The 26,149-nt window shown below is 36.7% G+C and overlaps 1 protein-coding gene across 4 annotated transcripts in view; it reads right to left on the reverse strand.

Annotated features, from left to right (window-relative positions):
* The window catches only part of PDS5A (PDS5 cohesin associated factor A), an 87,511-nt gene that overhangs the window by 41,898 nt on the left and 19,464 nt on the right, over positions 1 to 26,149 (reverse strand). For 3 of the 4 annotated variants that reach the window (XR_001865244.1, XM_017744314.1, XM_008641382.2), the window contains exons 2-10: positions 14,984 to 15,187; positions 14,487 to 14,573; positions 13,602 to 13,699; positions 12,975 to 13,101; positions 9,493 to 9,573; positions 7,897 to 8,037; positions 6,738 to 6,853; positions 5,885 to 5,979; positions 4,869 to 5,014 (exon numbers count right to left, since the gene is read on the reverse strand). Coding sequence is in view for 2 of the 4 variants with exons in the window: in XM_017744314.1 (XP_017599803.1) it covers positions 4,869 to 5,014; positions 5,885 to 5,979; positions 6,738 to 6,853; positions 7,897 to 8,037; positions 9,493 to 9,573; positions 12,975 to 13,101; positions 13,602 to 13,699; positions 14,487 to 14,573; positions 14,984 to 15,187 (1,095 nt within the window). In the remaining 2 variants the exon portion in view is untranslated. The remainder of the gene's footprint in view (positions 1 to 4,868; positions 5,015 to 5,884; positions 5,980 to 6,737; positions 6,854 to 7,896; positions 8,038 to 9,492; positions 9,574 to 12,974; positions 13,102 to 13,601; positions 13,700 to 14,486; positions 14,574 to 14,983; positions 15,188 to 26,149) is intronic. The other variant, XR_001865245.1, reaches the window with a different exon arrangement.

Here is a 26,149-nt window from a genome sequence, read left to right on the forward strand (position 1 = left end):
CTAAATGGACTGAACAAGGTTATTATGGAAGTGGTAAGCAGACTGAACATCTTAAGGGTTGTCTTTTTACATTGTCAGTGGGAGAAGGGAGGAAGGTGGGGGGAGGAGAAGAGTCCTGAAGGTGTGGTATTTTTTTTTTCTTCTTTTAGGTCTGTTAATAAACTTCTTTATATTCTTTCAAGTTTGGTGCCTGCTTTGCGTTTCTCCTAATTCTTATCTCACAGAAGATAAACAGTAATGAATATCTTGGACCAAACCACTACACTAAATTGGTGTTTCCGCCCGGTTACAAACCCAACCCGCTACAAAGGCCTAAAAGGGAAACATTTTCAGAAAAGTATTAATACTCTTCTGCATTCAGATATACCCTTCCAATGCAGGTGATAGCTTCATCAGATCTCCTATAAGAGACAGGAAGGATGGCAAAACTTGTCAGAAAACGACAAAAAAAAAAAATCCTAGAAATAATTCCAGAAAATTTAAGCCTAAAATGAAGGAATAACAAGGGGTTACAAAGGAAAGGAGGTTTGGATTGCCAATAGAATTCTGATTACTGAAATTGCTGTAGAGTAGACCTCAGAGCACGTAGAAAGGCAGTTTCAGACTGACAATAGGAGACACTGGACAAAACCCCTTAGAGAATGCTTTGAGACACCACGGAAGTAAGTCACTGAACAGGAGATACATGTAGGGAATAAAAAGAGTAAGATGCTTCTGAGAATTAAAGCCAAAACAGCAAATAAACAGAAAGAGGAATGTAATAATCAATTTCAAAGGCAGCATATGAATAAACACAGCTAACACAATTACTACCCTGATTTAATTAACAAAATAATTTTGATAACCTTAGCTTCCTTGGTTGACCAACATAATTAAATTCCTCCACTGATGACTGTTGGATTGATTTTTGAAAAAAATTGTTATTGAAAGTTCAATACAATCCCTTACCGATTAGAATAACTAACCTATTCCCTTCATAAACATCTTACAATTGTTCTCCATCATCTGGAAAAAGCCACAATGGTTTTCAGTACAGTTAAAACTAACACACATGCAGAAAAATGCGTAAAGAGGAACCAAAAATGTGAGTCTGTTTCTATGGCTCCTCAATCTATAGCTTTTGACTTCAAGCTGATGATGTGCAAGTCACTTCTCATGAAGGGCCAAAGTCTCTACTCCATAAAGGCTGTTGGGAGAAATGCCAATGAAGTCAGATGTCAAAACTCTCTTCTTAACTTTTCAGGTTCTTAAGATTATTCCAGTATAACAGAAAACAATGTTTTTGTTACTTGTTTTTAAAATGTCTCCTAGTTATTCTGAAAAGTGAAGATGCTGGAAAGACCCTTGAGACAGTGTTCCAAGGGAGCTTTGCTCAGAACAATTATTACCAAAGACTAGATTTCAGTTTTTGGGAAACATCTGTTACCAGAGTTACTTTTCCATCTGGAGCAATACAAATGGAGTTGAAAACTACCGGTGATTTGAAAACTGCAACTATCATGCAGATGGCTATACAGATCAAGTCAGCTAAGTACACTCCTTAAAAAATTAAGTAGTGTCTTTTAGCCAGAAACTTTTACTCTAGAAAGTGTTAAGACTATCCTTACTAATACTGCGTCAATTAGAATATGGTCAGGAGAAAAAACAGATCACTTAAATGGTGTACCAGTTAGCACAACTTAAATTTTTTCCCTGTTTTAGAAAGATAAAAGGTAGAATTGAAATGACAGGTTGGCAGTTTACTTCAGCCTGTTGGACAAGAATTCTTTTCGTAGTAATAACGATACTCATTTGATAGGTGATTACAGGTCTAAAAAGATGAAGTCAAACAGATGAACAATCATCTAGGAGTCTGCAGTAGATGTGTCCAAAAGAAACCCAGCTACGAAGGGTAAATGCAGCCAGCAGAATAAAGAGTTCTTTTGAAGAAAAAGAATTATTAAAATAGGTATAATGCACTCTTCCCAGATCTGAGAAAATCCTACGCAGAAAACATAAAGATAGTTACATGGACATTATCAATGCTCCTCTCCCAAACTGGAGAAAAATCCTAAAAATAAAACAGATGAAAGTTTACAAGTCCTTGATCCTAATTTCATAACACTAATTACATATACAAAGACATCCTATATTGCTAAGGCCTACTTCAAATACTAAGTATTTGTTGTAGTCATTTCTAGTCTCATTTCAGTGCTCAATTTTATTTTCTCCTCAGGTTGTATTTTCATTGAAGCTCTCTCCAGAGATTTTTATAAGAGAAACATCATGTACAGATGAAGTTATTCTTCACTGATTGCCTGAAAAAGCACCTAACCTTGAAATGCAATATATCAAACCTATCGCTGGTGTGAAATGACTTAGTCAAACATATGAGGAACATTAAGTGCCGCCACACTGGATTTAAAGCCACACAAAAAAGACCTAGCTCTGTAGAAATCAGTATTACAGCTGTGCAGTAATAGCTGACTGCCTCTTACTGACAGCAACATGCTAAAGGAGAACAGAACAGAGACACTGTGTTGAAGACACAATAACAATTATCCCATTCTCACTAGGTGGAAGTCCCAGTGGGAAGTGGTGGTTATACTAAAAGTTTTTAAATCTCATAGTTGACCTTTTAGGCATGTTTAGTGGCTGAAAAAGAAGGAAGGTGATCTTGATCACTCCTGAGAAACATGCAATGTCAAGCTGCAAGTACAACTAATTGAAGAGCTGCTTTATAATAGCGAACATACTCAAAATCAGTATTTCTCTGTAAAGATGACATCCTTTTCCCAAAATCCATTATAGTAACATTCTCACTTAAAAGGGGAACAAAGCAATGTAAAATTATTTTGAAATAATTAAACTAACTAGCTAGAATGACATAGGGGCATCCTTTCTACAGCCTATTAAAAAAGAACAATAGTAAGGAAAAAAAAATCTACATGGCTACATAGCACAGAGAAGTCTGCTATTAAACATCACCCTTCAAAGAGCAAGGAGCCACATCCAAAAAAATGTTAACAGGAAACAGTATAAGCTCTGGCAAGTTGAAAGTAAATCCTTGATGAAGCATGGGCAACAGCTTCAAAATGAAGTTATTAAAAGCATACTAACTAAACATCTTCATCAAAGCTTCCAGAAGCAGGAAGCCTTCCAGACCCTTTCTGAATGGCTGAAAGACAAACAGATTTGCTCCAGGAGAGAGGTCTGAAGAGGTTTCCTAAAGTATCATTAAGAGACATTTAAAAAAAATTAATAAAGCAAGCAGGAACAAAATCATTAAGACCAGGTGGTATCCCATCTATGACTTTTACAGGAATTTAGACGTTATATACCGAATACCTATTATTCTATTACTGCAATCTACCAATGAACAGATTGAAGACAGCAAATATGAAAGAAACCAAAGGGTCTGAAGAGGAACAATGCGCCACTCATCAGAACATCTAATTTTGAATGGGCAAACAGGTTGAAATAGAACAGTAACAGAACAACAAAGAGCTGACACTACTGAAAAATAAGTTATGGAAATATGTCATTGAACTTTATATAATGGGAAGTTTTATCTTAAAAAAAACCCCAACTTTTAGCAAACGGAGAAGTACATCAGTAAAATGCATTAGGATCCCAAAAAAATTTCCAACAAAGTCTCATACCAGAGGGCCTTAGAATAAAAATTCTGTTGTAAATTATTATTAACTAAAACATAGAGGACAAGGGGTGGAAATAAATGACCAATTTTCACAAAGGAGGAGACAAAAGGAACCTATCGACAGTCAGAAAGGAATCTCTGACACTTAACATATGAAAAATTATTAGAAAATGAACTGAATAGTGTGTATAAAATTTAATGAGGTAGTCAGATGTAACATTATAAGGAAGAATTGCAGAAAAATGTCATGTTACTGAATTGTTACAATATGAAATGTAAGAAATTCAGATTAAGGATAGGTTTGCCCACCAGCATTAACTCTGCATGTACAGTATTTGGCAGTATATCATCTAAAGTTATTCAAGCAAAACACTGAAGTCAACGTGAATGTTTTCCAAAACCGTCAGCTCAGTGCTGGGAGAGAGTGTATGAGACAGATAGAATGTTTCAGAATAAGGAAAAAACTTATCATCAAGTGTGTATACCACATGGTGTGAACTGTGAATGCCATTACCAAGTCTGGTCACCTTAGTCCCAACAGGCTATAGAACATGCAGCCAAGAATGATCAGAAGGTATGCAATAATCAATTTGTGGGGAAGTTAACCAGGTGATTCTTTAGAATGGAAAACAAAGAACTGGAGAAGATATGGTATTCACATTTATTAAAAACAAATGAGTCAAAGACTATTATTTTATGTGGTCCAAGAACTCAGATACCCAGTCTAATTACCAGACAAGTTTAAAAACAAACAAGTGAAGCTACTTTTCCCAAACATGCTTTAAACTTGAATTTACTGATGCATGTGCCAGAGGCTTATAAAGTACTAATAAATTCAAGAAAGAACTTGATAAATACACGGAATAAAGTTCTGTTGAAATTTATTATGAATGTGGGCCAGTGGACTTAAGAAATCCTTAAATCACAACTTGCTGGAAGCCAAAATTGACCACTGTTAGAATTATAATGGTTTATAGGGACCGTTGGTCTAAACATGTCTGACCATTCTTATGTTCTTACAATATGACTGTGTTTATCACAAGTCAGTGACCCTATTTGCTTGACAGCACTTGATTGATGCCACCATAATAGGGAATTTTCATTACGATGTTCTCGTAAGAAAATAACTCTTTAAGATTCTCTGATTCTGTGGCTTTGTTTTTTTTAATTTTAGTTTTACTAAAGTATATTAGAAGCAGGTAGTTGCTGAAAATACAATATTAACACTTACCCGTTTGTCTAGCGTTCTTTCCCTTACAAAGCCAAGCAGCTGGTCATTGACTAAAGAGAGATCTCTCTTGCCCGCAGTAATAATTGTAACAATAACATCATGTCGAATGGCTTCTTCTGGGTCATGTGATCTAACCTTCAAATATTCTGTTATGAGCAGAAACAAGAAAAATCTTGGCTTTTTTACATAGGTGTGATGTATTCTGATTTATTAATAATGTTAAAACAATTAAATGTCAGTCATATATCACAACCATGTAATCTATAAAATACAGAGCTACCCACAGGAAACATCTGTTCCGATGTTTTCTATGTTAAATATAAAACAATTAGATAACTGTAAGTATCAGAAGAATATAGAATAGCTTTTATGATAACCTCATTTGCAAGAAGCAATAAAGTGAAATAAAGTTGACTAGAATATATTCTAAGTAAAGGGGGTGAGGGAATAAAAAGAAATAAAAAGAGAAGAAATTCTCATTGCCAGAGTAAATCATAAATGAAAAATACTGACAATTGTTGTAGAATAGCTTGCATCAAAAAGCAACAGTATTTTCAGTTAAGCCTGAAAATCTTCTCATAGTTAAAATGATACTGTAGTGAAAGAGGAAACTTCATAGTTTTCATCAGCAAAAAGGCATTTTCTAAACTCAGTGGAAGAGAGTCGTGGGGAACACAGTGACTGGTTTTGAACGTAAAGTCAGGATGTTGCACCAATATTTGCTTTGCCTCACCAAAGTTTCTTTAGAACTTGAAATTACTTTAAAATTCATTCTGCAATGGGTAGCTTCTTAACCGCTCACTCTGACTAAGTCCACACAAAATCACACACTCCTCTCTTTCTAGTAACTAGCACTTGTCTTCAACAGAAATCAATTACTCAGCAGATACCTCTTCCATCCAGCATCAAGCACTGGACTTGATACATTTCAGAACTACACTGCTATGTACAAAAATAATTATACAGTTCCTTGCTCATTTTGTACATTACTCTAAACCCCTGTATGAGCATCTCACCAGTGAGGTCTTTTGCTAAGTCTGGATGGTTCATTAAACAGTGACTGGCGAATTTCACACTCTCTAATCTCACAGGGACATGGATATCATTGAACCTAGAGGGATAGAAGATGATGAATGTTAATTTTTAATTAGCTTTGCAAATCAGTACTATTCTCTATGTAGTAACATGTGTTGATAGTATGTCCTATTAACAATTAGAATACTTTTATATGGCAAAATTATAGAATATAAATGTTCTGAATTTATCTCCATAACGTACCTCATACAAATATTATTTCTAATAAATTCAGGACTAAAATCAAAGAATGAATACGCTGTATGTGGATAAAATGTTGACCCAATGGATTTTGCCCACTGACTTCTGAACACAATTCTCCATGCAATGTCAATTGTGTGTATGTATAAAAATTATAGAAATGTAAATTGGCATCTAACACGTACCATTTGAAAACACTCACTTTTTAAAAGAATAGAAACTTCTACATTTACTTAAATGGACGTATCTCTTCACTCAGAAAGGTAAATGCCAAGCAAAACAGATAGATACAGTTGCACAGTATGAAATTTCAGGCAGCGCTGGTATAACTATTGTGTAATTTCTGTTATGCATATAATGTGCTGTCTATCTAATTTATATGCCCCATAGCTGATAGCAATATAGCCGCAGTCCTTCAGGCTTCTTCCTTCTAAAATAAAACTGTATGCAGTTTTCTGTTTTGCAGGTCTAACAAAGTAACTTGTTCAAATACAAACAGTTACATCTTCTAAAAACACAATGAAAAATGCAATACTGTAAGAAAATTCACAACAAAAAGAACTGAAATTTGGAATTCTATCCCATTTCTCTTACCGCCCAAGAAAGCACTGCCAAAGAGGTCGATTTTGTGTGGCCAGATCAGAATCTTTGGAGCCAAAGAGTTTAGCCAGAAGTCGAACAACAGCCAAACGTTCTTCTCCATCATTGCTCTAAAAATCAAAACATGAAAAAGGAGCTGTAAATAATTATCTGTAATATCTTAATAATAATTTCTGGCTTCCTTTTATTTCTGTTTTTTGAACAGATAGATTTAAAACTGAGTTTGAAAATATTTCTCATAATCCTCATTCTCTTTAATTATCTTACTGGATTAATATGAGGCAAGATATACAAATACCTATTAAGCTGATATATTACAGACACTGAATAGATGGCTGTGCTTGGAAAGTGCCTTCTTTTTCAGGAGCAAAAACCCATACACAATACTCTGACTAACATATTTGACAACTTCAACAATTAATGATTTAAGACATTCTTTAAGACTATTTAATGTGTGTGGAAAAGACACCAATTAAGATGTTATAAATAGATGTGCACTAATGAAAGCTACACATAACTTCACCAAATACCCATTTCTTGGTTACTTGTGTATGTTGCAGCCATAGCCTACATGTACATCCATCCATACAAAATTATTTCTCTTGTCCACTTACAATCTAAGGAAATACAAACAGCTTTTTAGTTAAAACTCCCACAAACCTCCAAATCAGGATAAATTAAGTATCTTCAAGGATTCAAAAGCAGTCAGCTGACAATAACAAATCTGATAAAATATTAGGAAATACTTCCCCTTATTATTAAAACATTATTTCATAGAAGAAAATTCTGCAAATCAATACTGAAGCTGACACGTTTGCATTTCATAAGATAAGCCAACCACAGCCTAATTACTTTATAAATTTTGGGTGTAATCCAAAGATTAAGTACATAAAGCTTTTGCATGAGACTGCATTAATTTATCATTATAATGATTATATACATTTTGTGTGCATAATACATTTGCAAGCACAATAAGCACATAATTGTATACAGATTTCCAGTATCACTTCTTTAGTATTACATTTATCTTCAAAAAAAAGCAATAAATACAGAAGTTTTATCCCTCTAGTAGAACACTTATTAAATCTACAGTCCTGCACTTCTAGTATCTCCAGAAATTTTACTGATTGTCCAAAGCTACATTGTAACTCACCTTCAGCTTGAATTCCAGCTGTGGCATGACAGACAGTAGTAAGTGAGGATCTATGGCAAAAAGCTCTTGGATCAAGTCAAACACATGTTCTGATAAGTCACTTACTGAAGACTTTCCCAGTACCAGAACCTGGTTAAAAAACTAAAATACAAACAATATTATGTAGTGTATTTTCCTTCATTAATGCAAACATTATTTTAAAAAATTATTTTAATGTAGTATCGTTAATGGTTTTATACTAATGGAAGACACTCAATGCACAATTTTTTCATTATATCAAAGTATTTCACCCTTACAATTTTGGCTCAAGCAAATTTCCAACATCCTTCTCAGTTCAGTTCTATTAATTCTATCAAGATAGTTTAATACATGAAAATTTGATCATTTCAAATCTCAATAACTATCTCCCAAGCAAAATTAACAGGTAATACAGAATTGTTAACTTAAAATGCATATTCATCCAGTAGAACATTGACCAAAAAAAAAATTAGTACTTTTAAGGAATTTTGTTGTAATTGAAACCCATTCCAACTGAAGATCATCAAATGCTGAAAAAGAAGGTTCTCTGCTTCAACTCCATTTTAAAGAATGTCAGAGGTCTTTATGTTATGTCTTGCAACATTTGACAAGTAATGTATCAGGGTCATTAGTGATCAAACAGAAACAAACCAAAGTAGCCTAAATTGTGAATTGTTTATTTTTTTATTTATATAAGGTATATTAAAATTTAATACTTCCTATTAGATACTGTGGGTTAATATTATTTAAGCAGTGCAAATGCAATAGCAAAAAAAATATTACACACTTGAAAAAGAAAGTAAGGAGAATAGTATAAAACCAACTTAAAGGTTACTTTATGTACTATCCTGCTTCCAGATATGACTAATTAAAAAGCTTAAAAAACCAGGAGAACTGGAATGTAACTGTTAGTGAGACTCCTGAGCTTTTAAATACTTACTGATTTATGAATTTGCCTAATTCCCTTTTAAACTACTCTGAATTTTATAAATTCTATTGGTTTCAGAACCAAGGAAAGGCAACAGAATGGATCAGACCACACCCACCAAAGACTGCTGTATTAATAGGCAGAACATACAACACTCACATTCAACAAGAAGGAATTATAATTTGAAGGAAGCCTTGTAAAAAGCATAGTTCTTTTACTCTTTATGACTACAAGTCATAGGAAGTTTAGGAAGGGAAAAAAAAGCTAGCAAAGAGACTAGTTTGAAATGCTTCATCCTAAAGCTTGGTATGAAATGAGGCTGTCTGGTTGCTGGACATATGAAGTATTAGTAATTCTTTTAGTTTTAATAGGATTTTTGGTGGTCACCTATTTTCACAGCCTGGATTTAGGCTGAACATTAGACTGAGATGGATAAAAATTAATTTCCTCTTCATTTATTTGAAACACTCCACATACTTAACAACCAAGCCAACAACATCCTATTTGGAAACGGTATTCTTGTAGTTGCATTACAAAATGTAGCTTCCATAAACAGTACTTAAAAGAATAAAAACCCCTACCACAATTCCAATAATTCAAGACAGTAACAAGAATACTTGCAGGTAATGTGGATTAATTAATTTACATACATTGGCAATACATGGTTCAATGGTCTGGACAGTCCTTTTCAACAGGACTTTTGCAAGATCAAACGCTTGTTTGTTAAGGTTCTGAAATAAAGAAAATATAATAAAATCTTACATTTTCACATGCAATAACAAATTTTGAAGAAACATTACCATACCTCCATACTCTGAAAATTAATGTACACCAAATTTGGAACTGAAAAATGAATGAATTTAAATTAGTATTTAAATGTGGTTTTGTTTGCCCCTCATACTCATTAGGGTTACACTCTGTAGCAAGTTCAGCCTTGTCTAGAGGGTAAAACTGCACTGACTTCTCCACAGACTGTACCATATGCTCTGAGACAGCCCACAGTGAGACTACAGAAAGCACCTACACTTGGGCAGAGTTAGCAATTAACTTTCCAAGTAAGCATTTGATTGTAACATGACAAACCTGAACATTGTTTATATTGCTCTTGAGCAAGAAAAATAATGTAACCGCAGATCTGAAAAATTTGACTGTCCAAGTCTGCACAAATCCCATATGCAGTATCTCATATCATCTAAGGATTAATGCAGCTTGGAGGGAGAAAAAATAGGAACAGATGAGCTGATTGCCCTGAAAATTACAAATCACTGCAGACAAAATGCAGGTAAAGCCTAGGGATGACTGATTCTTGGAAAGACGGTATTTGGCAAGTCTACATTAAGAACAACTCCCTCTTGTTCTTATAACTAATGAGATTACAAATACAGTTCACCAACAGACAGTAAAGAGAAACAAGTGGCCAAAGGCTCAAATAAGTATCTCCTCAGTCTCTGAAGCGCTAAACTGATGGCTCATTATAGAAGACAGATATGTATAAACTCTTCTCAAAAAATATCCCAACACTTTCTCTCCAAATCAGGCCATGATTAAAATCTTGTTGACTGGTATGCTGGTATTAAACTAAAGGACTACCAACCTCAAACTTTAAAATACATTTTCTATGGATCTTCCACACAACCAAACCAACAACCCAAATACACACCCAAACACAAAACACCACAATACCAAAGAACCAAAACAGCCTAGAAAAGTAATGTATATCTTGATCAAATAAACAGCTATTAATAAATAATAAACAAATAATCTGTTGGGAGAAGAGAAACCTTGTGGGTCTGGATTAGCCATGCTGTAGAACATGCAGAAGAAAATGCAGATTTTTAACACATGTTTTTAAGGAATAACTTAAGTAAAAGTGTGAAGAAAAATATTCACTGAATAGCACTGCTTTTGAAGTTACTAGAAAGGACTACAGTCTGAGGCCAAAGGTCTGAGCAAAATGTGACATATGCTACTGCTATTGAAAACCTGGATTTACTAGATGAGAGTCCCATTAGCACACATAGAGAACAATGTACACCACCATCGCTTTACTAAGAATGGACATACAAATTAATATAATCTAGATTCTGAGGTAGACTGTATATCATGTCTAACTAAAAACCAAAACCAGACTGCATTATCCAAAACGCATTATTTCAGCTTCTTTACAAAGAACCTTCCATCAAGTCTTGCCAGACTGATACTTTTCTTGCATCATAGCAGAGAATGACTGGTATTTGACTGCTTTACACAGACCTAAAAGCACTGCTACTGAATGCATTCTACAAGAGAATAAACTGTGCTCTTAAGGCTACAGGGCTTCTGATTTACATATCTAAAGACAAGCAATATAATCACAGAATTTTCTAGGGGATCTGTTCATGAAAGGAGAACATAGTTACAACAGTCAAACTCTACTAGGCAGATTAGACAAAAGAACTGTTTGTTTTTTTGGATTTGAACTAACATAGTAAAGCAGTATTTTAAGTGCTGTTGTTAGAGGAAACAAAGTAACACAGACCAACATACTGACCAAATTACAATACTGAGCACTGACTTACTTGCTCAGTCCATGACCAAGAGCCGGTAAGAGTGGCACCAGTCCTCTAAGTGATACTATATATGCCTTACAACCCAATATTTACACCAAGTTTTTATCTCCATCTTTATCAGAGCCTTGCTTGAGAATTTTCTTCATGAGGCAAAACTATAACAATGTTAATGCTAAAAGATCACATTCACTTTTACTTTGCCTAAACCAAGTAGTCACAACACACTGTTAGGTTGTACAAGGTTTTACCTGGCCTTTGTACCCTCAGAGCAGCTTCCACCATTGTTAATAGCATCACCTGACATACATATTGCCACTCTCTGCTCCCATTCCTGGTATCTAATGCCTATAATTCATTAGAAGCAGCTTACAAAGAACAGTGTACTTTCAGAAGGACTCTTGTTACAAGAGGCCTCTCTGTGTCAGCAGTTTCAAAAGACATTATCTCACTGCTGTCAATAAAAATGATTTGATAAAAAAAAAATCATCTCAGACAATAGATACTTTTATATGCCTGATGAGATTTCGCAGGTAAATGACAATGGCCACAGCTTAGTCAATCCCATGCTACTCATTTCCATGAATTCTCCCTCTTTATGCAACCAAAGGAATAATCCCTGCTTTTATGTACTAATTTAACTTTAATTATGTAGTCATGGATGGACCTGCCTTAATTTTTGTTGCTATTTTAAATTAACAAATGAACAAACAGAAACACATACTTGGTAATGAGAGCACAGTTCATCTGCTATAATAACTGAAACTTACAATACTCCATACTATTTCAGAGCACAGTTCATCTGCTATAACTAATAACTGAAACTTACAATACTCCATACTATTTTTGGTGAGCACAAGTGTTTTAGGAAGGGAATTTTCGTGGTCAATGTAAGGCATCACCAGCCTGCATCTCATTTTCCCTTATTTCACAGCTGAACGAGTTCTGTTTATTCTCTTTTCAAATCTATTAAGGCATTACAGAGATGGTACTTTAAAAGCTCAAGTGCAGACTCAGTGACACCCTCTCTGAGGAAGAGCTTGTATAAAATTCCTCTAGGAAGGGGAGAGTGTGTGTGTGTATTATGTGTCACTTTGTCCCTTTATAAGTGAATTAAATGGAGAAAGACAATGGAAGGGGTGGGCAGCATAACTAGGAAGGTGGAGCAAAGCTTGACTGGCAAGCTGAGGAGAACAGCAAGGCACCACAGAAGTCTTGGGGATATCTTCCCCATCGCCCTTTTTTCTAATTAAAAAATACTTCACATCTTCTCTATTAAAAAAACCCCAACATATCCCAAAAGCAAAACAACCAACTATGCACAGATCCTCAAGATACAATGTTTACCTATTATATTTGCTTGAAAACACTTTATTTATGTTTCAGTACAGAGATCCTGAGGTGGCACAATCTCTTTGTGTCCATATCTAGACACAGCTAATGAACAGCACCAGGCAATTCCCAAATGAATGTGAGAAAATAAAACAGTCATGATAGCTAAAGTGTATAAGAGATAAACATGCAAAAGGTAATAAGACTTATTGTTATTATAACAGTATACTATGAGAATGTTTTACTTGGCAGACCTTGTGTGCAGGAATGAGGTTAATCAAAATTGAGTCCAGCAGCTCCTGAGTTACTCCATCGCCTTCCATGATGATAGAACTCATCAAATCCAGCATATGCATTTGTACCTTCTGGTTGTGGCTATTACTAAGATCATAAAAAATATTACCAATATGAAATTCTCAGACCCTGACAAATACTAACAGTACAATCAAGAAACAATATCTAATGCCACAAATATATGTCCAGTTTGCTCTCCCTTACATTCTCCACATCTCAAAACTATTTTATGTGCCTTTCCTCTCTTATGGAAAGGTTCAAAAACCTAGAACAACCTAGCTCTGCTTAAAGAGAATCAAAATAAAAAAAGGACAGTAACAACCAATACAAAAATGTAGATAAACTAATCAGAATGAAGTGTACTGTTGTAACATGGACAACAAATTTTAAAACACATTTACTTTCAGACACACACCCCTCCATAATGTCAGCAGTTCACATTGATTTTCTTTCCCTGTAGCTCTTTATTTAGAAAAATAAAGACTTCTGCTCAGACATATTTATCTGTAGACTATGCTATGATTCAGTCTACCCCCAAACCTGATGTTATTTTGACAGTTCAATATAATGGAAGTGATTCAACTTACTTGATAACTGAAAAAAGAGTCCTAAAAAGCTGAATAAAAATTTCATTGCAATCTTCCAACTCAAAGCAGATGTTGTAAGATTTGACCCAAGCTAAATTCTAGAACAAAAATTAGGATATTCAGGCTAGTACAACTTCACATTAAGTCACACAAATATAATCATGTTAGTTACATTTTTTTTTCTATTTAAGGAAAAATAATATACAATAGATGCAAATGCTTTGGGGAAAGAGACTGGATATTTGCTTTGCATATAAAGAGCGCCTAACACAGAGGGGCTTTGCAAGATATATCCAGAAAAAACTAAATACAGAATAATCTGATTTCTTAAGTATAAAAGCTGATTGACAGAATGGCAATATAGTAAGACCCTATTTTTTCTTCATGCTGTGAAACAATACAATTTAAAACATCATGTTTTAAACATCAAATATCTTGTTTAGAAATGAGATATTATTTCTAAAAGCACACGGAACCCCACCACTCAGTTATTGTCAAGAGTATGGTTTTGCAATGTTTTTAAAGCAAAAACCTTACATTCCTTCTCCCATCCCCAATATAGACACATTTGCATTTTAACCAGCATTTGAAATTTTCTCTCTTAATAAAAAACCCTCAATGTATGGAATTGTAGGATAAAGGCTAAATGTTAATAAATACCAATTGTTTTAACATGTCCTCAACTACAGACTGATGAACTAATTAAATGCCAACAGCATTATAAGTATTAAAAGAAGCAATTCACTGAACTTTAATGAGACTGGTGTGATTTACAGAATAAAAGAAATTTGCCAGGCATACTGGCACATCAGGAGAAAGACTGATTACACTTGTTAGGCTTACAGAGCTAATACCATCTACTGAAAGTTACAACTATTGTGTTACCTCTAATAAGTAAAAGTATCTGTTAAATTGAGGGCTCTTCGTGTCCTCCAAGCCTTTTAATTGTCTTGTAATAAACAAGAATATGTCCTGTCAAAAAACAAAGTTTACAAGCTTGATTCAGCAGAAAGTAAAAATACAATCCTTTACTAGTGACATCTACCTACATTTTCAAACTCATGAGAACATTAAATTGTCTTCTTTAGGCACTGACAGAAATCTATCACCAACACAGATACTGGCCATCTAGCATTCCTTTACACATCTCTGGCCCTTTAGTATTACACTGACTTACAGGATTAAAGAAACGTCTCTTTAATAAAACTGAAAATCAGTATACATGGGAATAAAAACATTTTTTTCTGTTGGTTTTTTGGGTTTTTTGTTGGGGCGGGTGGACTGTTTGGTTCATTTGGGGTTTTTTGGGGGAGGGGGTGGTTTATATTTTTCTCAGTAAGAGTAAGGTAGGAGAAAAGCCTTTAGTTTATGAAGCATTTTACCTTAAGTTTGTCATGGGAAGTATATGGAGCTTCAGGAGCATAGATACGAAAGATATCAGCCAAGCAACAAGCTACAAGGAGGCGCACATCTTTATTGGGATTCCTGAGGAAGAATTCAGATGCAAGGTGCAAGGCTAATGGGAGATACTGCTGCTTCTCATCTTCTGAGTCCTGGTCCATATCCATGAAGGTTTTTACCACCATCTGAAAAACACCAGAAAAAAAAAAATGAGTTCTTTCTGCTTTTATTCCTTATTACTAAACAAGACTTTTTAAAAAGATGAAGTGCTATCAATGTATGTTCTGCTGCATAATCACAGTTAGTACTTGTACAGTTAGGATAAATACGAGAAAAAGGGAAGTGTTAATCTGATACTTAAAGGTTTATTGATATTTTAGATTAAGACACTGAGAACCACTTTGCAGTTCTGCTTATTTTGTCAATCTTGACCTGGAGTACAGCTCAGAAACTGCTGTGCACAGATCGAGGTTGGAGATGGCAGAATCTCTTCCTCAAAGCAGTCCCACTGCAATTCCAAGTGAGGACTCACCTCAGTATGAATAGTGCAAGGGGCTATACACATGGCTACAGTACAATGCAGCTGCTTTAGAGCTGTGCCAGGACAAGAGGAGCCAAAGAAGCCACTCTTAATACTCTGCCTCTATTGAGGCACAGACCTCACAAAGTACTTTATATATGCACAACCTTTTTATCTAGTTTAAACAAACTAGATACTGGATAATTTAATCCCTCATGTAGAGTAAGTCTTAACACTACAGATCTACTCCTTCTGCATACTCAGAGCTGCATCTTTAGCCTTATCAACACTATGTTAAAATCTAACCACATGGTTTTCTTGTTTCTTCTAGCACAGCTAAGAACTAATAATTGCTATGAAATGCCGCCAAAATAGTTTATTTTTAATTATTACACAACCCCAGTTAATTGAAGCTTCTCAACACAATGATTCGGCAAAACTGAAAGTAAGAATTAAGTTTGAAGAAATAAAAAGTTGCAGATTTAACTTTTGGAATAGTGTCTGTTAAAGGATGAGAATGACTTCTAGGATGTCAGCACAGAATAGGCAGATGTGCCAGAGACTCTTATTAGCACCTTAGTGAAATCAGTCTTTGTTCCATTCCTCCATGTCACTTGAGCATCCTCAGAGTTTTTAAAACTGTGAAGGACAGCCACACTGCATACCAACAGGATTTGATATGCCCACTACAGACACAGTATACAAAGTACACACAATAGAGATACAAGAGAGAACACAGAATGATAAACCTTGATGGGTCAAATTCACCTCTAAAATAATAACACTAAAACACAAAAGAAGACTGAGCTCACACAGCTAATAAATACATCTCTTACTCTAACCAGATTTTTTTTGTTATGGTGTCATACAAATGATTCTAGGGTTGCTTCTCCATTATTAATCATGTCCCTGCCTCCAACATGAAAGTGATGTCTTTAAGCTTTCTCTCCTTCCTGAGTTTTGAAATATAGTTTTAAATCCAGTAGATCTTATAAATTAAAATAAATGTTTGACAACAACCTTTCCTATAGTACATTACTTAAAAATCCTCCTCCATTTCTATAAATGTACAAGTATAATCCAATTTGCCACAAAGACAAAAAAGAGGAGACAAGAACAGAGAGGAGAAAAACCCTACACAGCAACAGACAGAAAAAAAGAGAACTTTACATCTATAGCCCAGAAAGACACAATTTGTATCTTATTGGTCCATTTCCTTAAAAATATTCTTAAGCTATGTTTTAAAACCATCCTTCTACTGACAACTCAGGTCTGCCTGTTACAGGGCCATTTGTCACTGTGTCCTGGGGTGCATCAGGCACAGCACTGCCAGCTGGTCAAGGGAGGGGACTGTCCTGCTCTGCACTGGTGTGGCATCACCTGGAGTCCTGGACAGCTAAAAATTGACCTGCTAAAACAATCTGCTAATGAAAATGAAAATCTAAAATAAACTCTAGATACAAAAGGCTAAAAATCCAAATAATTTAAGGTTTTTAATGTCCAAACTGGAAACCACTCATTATCATGCTAAGGCAGTTTTTATTCCTGAAAAATGTGATCAAAGTGTAACAGGAACTCACTAATTTTTCAAATTACAGTAGCACTGTCTAACTGAAATCTGGCTGTACAGTTGAAACTATCTAGAACACTAATTAATGTTCATTTATATAAAAACATACAGACTTCGCAGCTTTCATCACAAAACCTGTTACTGTACTCTGTGCAAAAAGCAGGCGACAAAAAAGTATTCTTTAACAATATGAATGTAACAATATTAATGTAACATCATCCATTCTTTTCCAAACAACAAAGCAGTCAATTTAAACACTAATTCTAGCAAATGTAAACAGAATACAGCTATGCACATTTATGATTAAATTCATTCTGCATTGCTCTTGATTGAATGCATGTCCATTAATTTGTCAGATACTGGTACTTTAGTTAGCTTGAAAAAAATGAAAGTATTGTAACTATTCTAGAAATTGACTTTATTGCCATTTTTACCACACTACCCTGAAATTCTAATTATCAGAGCAAGATTTTACTCTCGCAGGCTCTGCAAACATGTAAGTGAAATGACTGGATTATAACGTTGAAGAAATGCAAATGCCTTCATTCAAACTAGCAAGAACAGCTAAATGAAGACTGCTGAAATCACTCTCAGCACGTTATGAATGTACTGAAAAGTGAAAAGTTAAAGCTTTCAGGAAGGTGTTCATCTGATTTTATCAACCATGCAGTGAGAAGCCAGTCACTCTTGGTTACCCTTTCACCCATCGGAGAGAAATACACAGACCCTGAGTTCAAGCACAGATGTCTATGATGACATCTACAGATGGTGGCCCAGTTTTGCCCTGGAACTCTCCACCAACCATGAAAGCAGCTCAGTGTGACTAGAGGCCTGAAATAAGGTGAGAGGAACAATACCTGCAGCTTCTTGTGAGACTGTCAACCTTTCAACAGCATTGAAACATACACGAGAGGTTGCCAAAAGGCTGTTCATACACTGCCCATGTCTCACATGCAGCTTACATGGGGCCTGTTTTCAAAGACAAAATCAGCATGGTAGCTTGCCCTTATGTGACTCAGCTGTGGCTCTTGTGCAAGACCCTATGCCTCAGACAGGAATACTAACTTCTGCTGTTCAGATCTGCAGGATTTAGGAAAACGGTTTGTTGGATCAGGAAGCCCATCTACTGCTGAAACACACTGATGACTTCAGTACTATAGGGAGGGGAGCTATATAAACACCAAGAGAGGACAGGGTAATCAGTATAGACAGCGAAAAGACTCAAACCAGCACCTGGAGAGAGGAAGAAGCAGGGAGATCTCAAAAAGCCTAGCTGCAGTTGGCAGGACAAGCACAAACCTCCAAGCCAGTCACAGCAGGGGGAAGGTGTGTGGACGTTGCATTTGTTTTACTGTTCTTACACCATCTTATTCATAGGGTTCCAAAGCAGTAATGTCTAACAACCCTTGTCTTCTAAAAAGACCAGGGAAAGATACTCAGTATTTAAAAGATCCCTTTGCAATCACTGAAAGAAGAAATTCAACAATTGAGAGAATTTTACACCATTTGTTGTAAAACAGATGATATTTTAAATTAACTTCAGTACTAGCATTAAATACAAAAGATATTTGAAAGTAAAACTTAACCAAATGGATGTGAACCCAGATGACAATTCAAGAGCTAGGACAATTCAAGGGGAGATGCCAAGAAAACACTGAAAACACAGCACACCCAAATAATGCAACTCTGCCATCAGAATGTTTTTACATTTTTCCTCACATGATTTATGCAGCACTATAGGTGATTCTTGCCATTAACTATTAATAATAAATTAAAATTTTGTCTCAGATCTTATAGTAAAACATAGCAAAATGTTTCACAGACGTGTCTCTGAAAAAAATACTTCTATGCGGTGCAAATTTAGGATGAGAAGTCTTCGCTGGCCTCAGATACAGTCCTACCTCCTATCTATTAGCCAGAAGCATCAAACAAACATGAAAACAAAGAGACTTTAAAGTGTGGAGAAGAAGAAAATAAATAAAAACATCCAAATCAGGAGGACCAGATGATTGTTATTTCAAAATCTTTAAATTCCTGACAAATGAAATCACAAATGTAGTAAGTCAGGTTTTGTTGGCTTTTCTTTAAACAGCAAGCAAAATAATACCAAACAACAAACTATACACACACACACCCACCATCACCACCCTCCCCACAAGCTAAAACCCAAACAAGGGAGATACCAACTAAGCAGAGAGCACCAAATATTGATGTAATAATCAAGAAATGACATCCTGCCAATACATCCAACAGGAGGACACCAATAGAATTTTATAATACGAATCAAACCTGGAAAGGGTAAATAAACCCAGAAATCAAGAAAAACAGGATAACACATAAAAAGCAAATTACTTTGATAACCCTCATTTCAAAACAGCTCATGCCTTTAATAAAGATAATCAATACTCTACACAAGACCGACCACAGCCAGAAACTTAGCTTGAGTGTCAAGAACAGCATCACACTGAGTCACATCACACTGAGCCACATGGAAAATGAGGAGCTTGAAAGAGATGAAAATTAGGCCAATATTGTCTCCTTAGCCCCTTCCTTAAGTGATAAACTTAAAGAACCTTTTGAAACGGAATGAATTTATTGGTGGACAACGGTGTTATAAGTGACCCTATTTCCATAAAAAACTGTGGTACAAGGAGTAGGAATTGATGGTGTTGACACAGCTACAGAATGGCAGTAGAAGACAGAATACTCTATGAGAAGAACAGAAATACCAAAAAATCACCACTGGTAAATCCTCATATGCTTAGTGCTTAAATCCAAGACCTTATGCTATTAAGAGCTTATCTGCTGTAAACAACAGGAGAAAGATGGACATTTAGTAAGCAGTTGTAAAGAATTTATGAGCCAACAACAGGCTATGTACCTGAAAACAATGAAAATCCAATTGCAGGAAATGACAGAAGAAAGGAAAAAACAGCAATACAACTCATGAACTGCTAAAAATACTAAATGCTGACTGTAAACACATTGCTTAATCCTGATTACCCTCATTAATTAAAAAAAAAAATTTAAAAATTAGGTACAGAAGGTATCTGCCAAAGGAGTCTTAAATGCCTTTTCTTGTAAGGAGACATTTACCAGACTGTGCTAATTAAAAACAACAGCTGAAAACCTCTCTTTGGGGCCAGTCCTGTTTAATACCTCTACTGATGATCTGGACTAAGGGATTGGGTGCACCTTCAGGAAATTCACAGATGACACCAAGTTGGATGGGAGTGTTGTCTGCTGGAGGGCAGAAGGCTCTGCAGAAGGACCTGGACAGGACAGACTGATGGGCCAAGGCCAGTGCTATGAGGTTCAACAAGGCCCACTGCCAGGTCCTGCACTTGGGTCACAACAACCCCAGGCAGTGCTACAGACTGGGGCAGAGTGGCTGGAAAGCTGCTCAGCAGAAAAGGACCTGGGAGTGCTGGTGAACAGCTGCTGAACATGAGCCAGCTGTGCCCAGGTGGCCAAGAAGGCCAATGGCACCTGGCCTGTGTCAGCAATAGTGTGGCCAGCAGGACCAGGGCAGTGACTGTCCCACTATACTTGGCACTGGTGAGGCCACACCTTGAGTTCTGTTTCTGATTCTGGGCCACTGAGTTCTGGAAAGACAAAGTGCTGGAGCAAGTTGAGAGAAGGACAATGCCGCACTTTCACTACAAATTCTTTAATCTATACTCTCTGACAAGACATTTAACTGGCTTTGGATAACCTGGGGAAGGGAAAAAAGAAAAGTTGAACAAAAGATGATATAAAGCATATTGTACACTCTATAGGGCAAAGACTATTTGCTTTCTTCTTTATATCCTGCCCACCACGTGAAGCCAATGAACAAGGGTTTCCAGATGTGATTACATCTCATATGATACATTTGTAAAGTTAATGCAGCAACAGCAATATAACCAAGTGATAAACTCTTTGCCCAATCGGAGGGGTAACTGGCTATTCTTCCCCTGGGGACTGACCTACACTAGGGCTTTGGTCGGTTGGCCAGAACTCCAAAGCAATCACAAGCAAAGAAATCACAGATTGGTAATTTACCACTACATTCACATTGGTTAAACAGCATATTCTGTATTATTTTACTTACATCAAGCAAGTCAGTCTATTTTCCAAGAGCCTAGATATTAAATTGATCTGACATATGAAAAAGCAGAAAGAGTGACTACTACTTGTAATAAAAGCAGCATATGGAGCAGATAGTTCATGGATTACTTGAAGAAACTTCCTTGATATACATTTGAAGTAACTACAAAATGAATTCAAGCATCACATAAATGGGACAAGTATTGTTACCAAGTTGGGAGAGGGGTTGTACAATTACCCACGTATCTTCATAATCAACACACAGTAGAATTACAGTTCTGTAGTAAAGCTGTAAGATTCCTCATAGTAACATGAATGCAACAGAAGGGGGGAACAAGGCAAATAAAATGAGAAAAATCAGATCCCTTAATCCAAAGTAATTTTCATGGCACAAATTAGAACATGCTTTTTAAATAAAGCTTGAATATTTTGCTCTGCAAAAATTAGTCATGTAACATTGACATCTTGGTTACAGCAACTCATATGGACTGCTGAAAGGAAAAGTTCCAAGAAAGTACGCATCCCAAGATTACAATAGTGCAAAAGGAAGCAAAACTCTGTCCTTCCTGCCCAGCAGAAGATAATCCTAATGCTGTTAATCACTGCATGTAATAAATCTTGTACTCTTTGGCCGTGAACAAGCCCATGGGAAAAATCAGACTCATGAGGTGCAAAGAAAATACTACATGCCTTTTCTTATCACTACAACCTTGTCAAAATATATTTTGCTCAGAACTGAGTATTTTAGACAATAACAATGATTTAATATTTTTATTAAAGCAGGATTTGGAAGATTCAAAACCATTTTTGTACACCCTCAGTTCCTTCACCACTGTATGTAACAGTAATGTCCTTTTTCCTCCAAGTAAATGGTACTTTAAATCCAAGTCCATTTCTCTTGTGTTTAAGCAGGTACCACTATGCTTTATGTCAGAACAACCTGTAAGTTCATATATATTCACATTAGTGCAACAATATGCAATCTTTATAATCTCTTCTTTCTTTTGAAATGAGGACTATTTGAAGTGATCGCATGCAACCAAAATCGTAGCTATCCGGAGACGGGTTTGAACTGCATACTGCTCTGACCACTGGTTGGCAAACAGGTTTGAATTTCTGTCTGGTTTTGGCTCCACGTGACATGGAGATCCCGTTTAACCACTTGCAGCCACCATCTCCTTCTCCCTTTCCTATTACTCACCCTGCCCTACTTCTGGCCATGCAGTGCAAGTGCACTTGTTGAACAACTCCGTGATTAAATTTAGTTTACTGATCTGTCAGAAAAGACTCCTGGGAAAAGTCCTGGATAGTTTTCTGACAGGCATAGTTAGATCACAGACAGATCTGATACATTCCAGAACCAGCAGCAGGAAGGTAGGTAGACTTCAATGGCCAAAACCAGGAAGAGAAGAACTTAGTCTGCCAGTGCATAAACTTTTAACAAACAACCCAATAGTGGCACAAATTCTTAACCTTACAAGTGGCAAGCTCAGGAAGCCTGATATGGGCAGCTACAGATAGGCAAATCCTATTAGATCCCCAGAAAATTTACCTTTACCTCTCTTTAGTAAAAACTGGCATAAGACGTGATCAATGATCATTTTAAATTCAAGGTCTCAGAAATGTGTTGCCACAGTAATTTTCAGAACTTGTATCCAATGTATCAATTAACTTACTCATTTTAATTTAATAATCTGTTTCCTGGGTTTTTATCATGACCTGACACAGCAGAGGTTTCCCATTTACCCTTTTGGGCCACCACTTTTTTTGCCTTCCAGGTTCACACTATTCTCATCATATCCTCATCTCGTGCCTTTGGATGCAAAGGTTCACTCCAACTTCACTATTGCACAGAGTACATTCACACAGTATGCAAGCGAGCATACACATATGATTCATAAAAGGGAAGCATAAGATAGTATTCACCATCTGGCTCCTTACCCAGCTCTAAATTCTATAAGGTTTTTCAACAGAAGCTGTTCAGTCAAAGATTTCATTGAGTAGCCTCAACTGACACATCAGAATTCCCTCATATAGTCCTTTACAACCCCATGAAGTCATAGTTTTATTTTCTCTCATTATTCCTCACCGTGCTTTAATCAAGCCTAAAAGCTCCCACTGAATCAATTCCGCTCAAATTATTTGACTTAATACATACTCTGTGAAATTCTCCTTGGCTGTGACGAAGAAAACCAACTCACCTCATCACATTTCCCAAACAGCTAAAAGGTTTTCAAGTGTGCAAAGTTCTACCTAACATAGGTCACTGTACGGTTTGTCACCAACAAAAATTATTTCTTGATATCTGCTTTTTATTTACAAGCAGCTTTTGATGCATGACAATACTTGGTTAGTCAATCCAAGACCTTTTAAAATTATTTTAATGCAAGAAACATTGAGAAATATTGTTAGTTTGGCTGCACCAACATTGCAATCCCTGAGGTATTGTTATCCCAGTTTTAAACTGGTTCACACAATTTCTCTATGACACAAACTATAGTCACAATCAAATCCCACGTTTTAACAATGGATGTATACTTCCTCTCAAATAATGAAATGAGAGTCCACATATTCATCAGCACATTATCTTTTCATACTCACACTACTCACCATCTCTTACACATCTGTGATTTAAGTGTGGTGTCACAGCACTAATTTTCATTTTATCAAGTAATGCAGTCTTCAGCAGTATCTAGTCTTTATTACTGGAAAGATTTGTAATGGTATTCTTTCCAATTTTCCTGCCAAAGACTAATAATTGTTTGAATACCCTAAGAAGGTTCATAAAGTCATCTAAATTATCAGAAACTTTGCTTCCACATAGATACATAACAGAAGAGTTTTGCAGGGGGACTAAAAAGAGCTTATTTTTCAGATGTTCTAATGATAATTCAAGACATTATCAGTTAGAAGCATTTCATTAAGAAGTCCTCCTCCCCTATGTATACTGGAAAGTGTTATATAAGGCTGGGGCAAAACCAAAAAAATCTTCAAACCGTATTCCCCATGGTGAAGGGGTTTCCATATGAAGTTTTGCAAATACTTTGATAATAGCCTCCAGATGTGACAGAGAGGATTCTTCATAACCAGCTCAGTGCTGTGTGTTAATTCATTTCCTCTGCCAAAGAGAAGGTGGTGCTAGACAAAACAATGGCTTCGCTTTTCTACTGTGAATTGACTGTAAGGACTCATTTTGAAGTGATTATTTAAGATCAATTCCTACAACACAATCATGTGTTAGGGTTTCGCATTAAAACACACCTAGAGAGCTATGCTGCTAACAATACTGATGTTGTAAATACTATATCCACATCTATTTCTACACTATGGTGCAGGTGCATCCCCTGGTACATCACACAGTCTTCTGACTGTCATCCAGAAGCAGGGCATATATAAAGAACACCATGCTTTTTCCTGCTGGTGTTCTGCAGCAGGTTCATCCTGGCTGAATGCCAGACATCCACCAAAGCCTATCACTCCCCGCCACAGCTGGAGAGGAGAGAGAAAACATAGCACAGGGTTCACAAGTTGAGACACCGACAGGGAGAGATCAGTCACCAAATACTGCCACAGGCTAAACAGGCTCAAACTAGAAGTATTAACTGAATTTCCTACTAACAAAATCAGAGCAGGATAATGAGAAATAAAACCTTAAAAATGCCTTCCCTCCTATCCCTCCCTCCTTCCCAGCTCTACCTCCTCCCCCAGCAGCACAGAGAGACAGGGAATGGGGATTATGGTCAGTTTGTCACATGTTGCTAGTCCCACTGCTCAGGAGAGGAGGAGTCCCCCCGCTCCAATGTGGGGTCTCTCCCATGAGAGACAGTTCTCCATGAACTTCTCCAACAGGAGTCCATCTCACAGGCAACAGTTCTCCACAGGCTGCTGCAACACAGGTCACTCTTCCACGGGGTGCAGTCCTTCTAGGACAGGCTGTTCTAGCGTGGGTCCCCCAAGGGGTTCCAAGTCCTACCAGCAAACCTGACCCAGCATGGGCTCCTCTCTCCATGGGTCTGCAGATCCCTGACAGGACCCTGCTCCAGGACAAGTCTCCCATGGGGGTCACAGTCTTGTCTCAGGCATCCACCTGCTCCAGTGTGGGACTCTTCCACGGGCTGCAGGTGGATCTCAGCATCCCCGTGGTCCTCCATGGGCTGCAGGGGCACAGCTGCTTCACCATGGTCTGCACCATGGGCTGCAGGGGAATCTCAGCTCCGGTGCCTGGAGCACCTCCTGCTCCTCCTTCTCCACTGACCTGGGTGTCTGCAGAGTTGTTCCTCTCAGATATCCTCAACCCTCTCTTTTCCTGGCTTCCATCTGCGCAAGTAAGTCCTTTTTTTTAATCTTCCTAAATCTGTTATGACAGAGTTGTTACCACCATTTCTATCTGGCCCAGCCCTGGCCAGCGGCACGTCCATCTTTGGAGCTGCCAGGGATTGGCTCTGCCAGACATGGAGGAAGTTTCTGGCAGCTTCTCACAGAAGCTACCCCTTTAGCCCACCCCTGCCCCCCCACTCCCTCCATGAAAGCTTGGCCACGCAAACCCAATATATGTTTTAACACAATCAATAAATGAGACTAATAAAAAAATGTTTCTTCCAAGAAAAGTGTTTTTTCTATTTCAGCAATCTTGTAAGCTGTGGTGAGCTGAACACCTCCTAAAGCAGAAAATTATGTGAAATATTTGTACCTTGATCTTTAAATGATTGCACAGTCTGTGACAGTAAAATAAAAAAATTAAAATTCCTTTCATCTGTGACAGTAAGAGAAGAAATAAATTAGAATTTCTTTCATGGAACTGAATGACTGGCAACTGCACATAATGCCATCATACGCAGTATCAAAACAAAGGTACCATGGGTCAACAAGAAAACTCTTTAGCCATGATGTGAATTTTCTGGTTTGTTTAAGAGCCAGATTCCACTGTGCCTTAGAATTGAAAATCAGGGGGCAAATCATGTGAGACCC

The sequence above is a fragment of the Corvus brachyrhynchos genome, unplaced genomic scaffold (assembly GCF_000691975.1).
Source record: "Corvus brachyrhynchos isolate BGI_N302 unplaced genomic scaffold, ASM69197v1 scaffold17, whole genome shotgun sequence".
Classification (NCBI taxonomy): Eukaryota; Metazoa; Chordata; class Aves; order Passeriformes; family Corvidae; genus Corvus; species Corvus brachyrhynchos.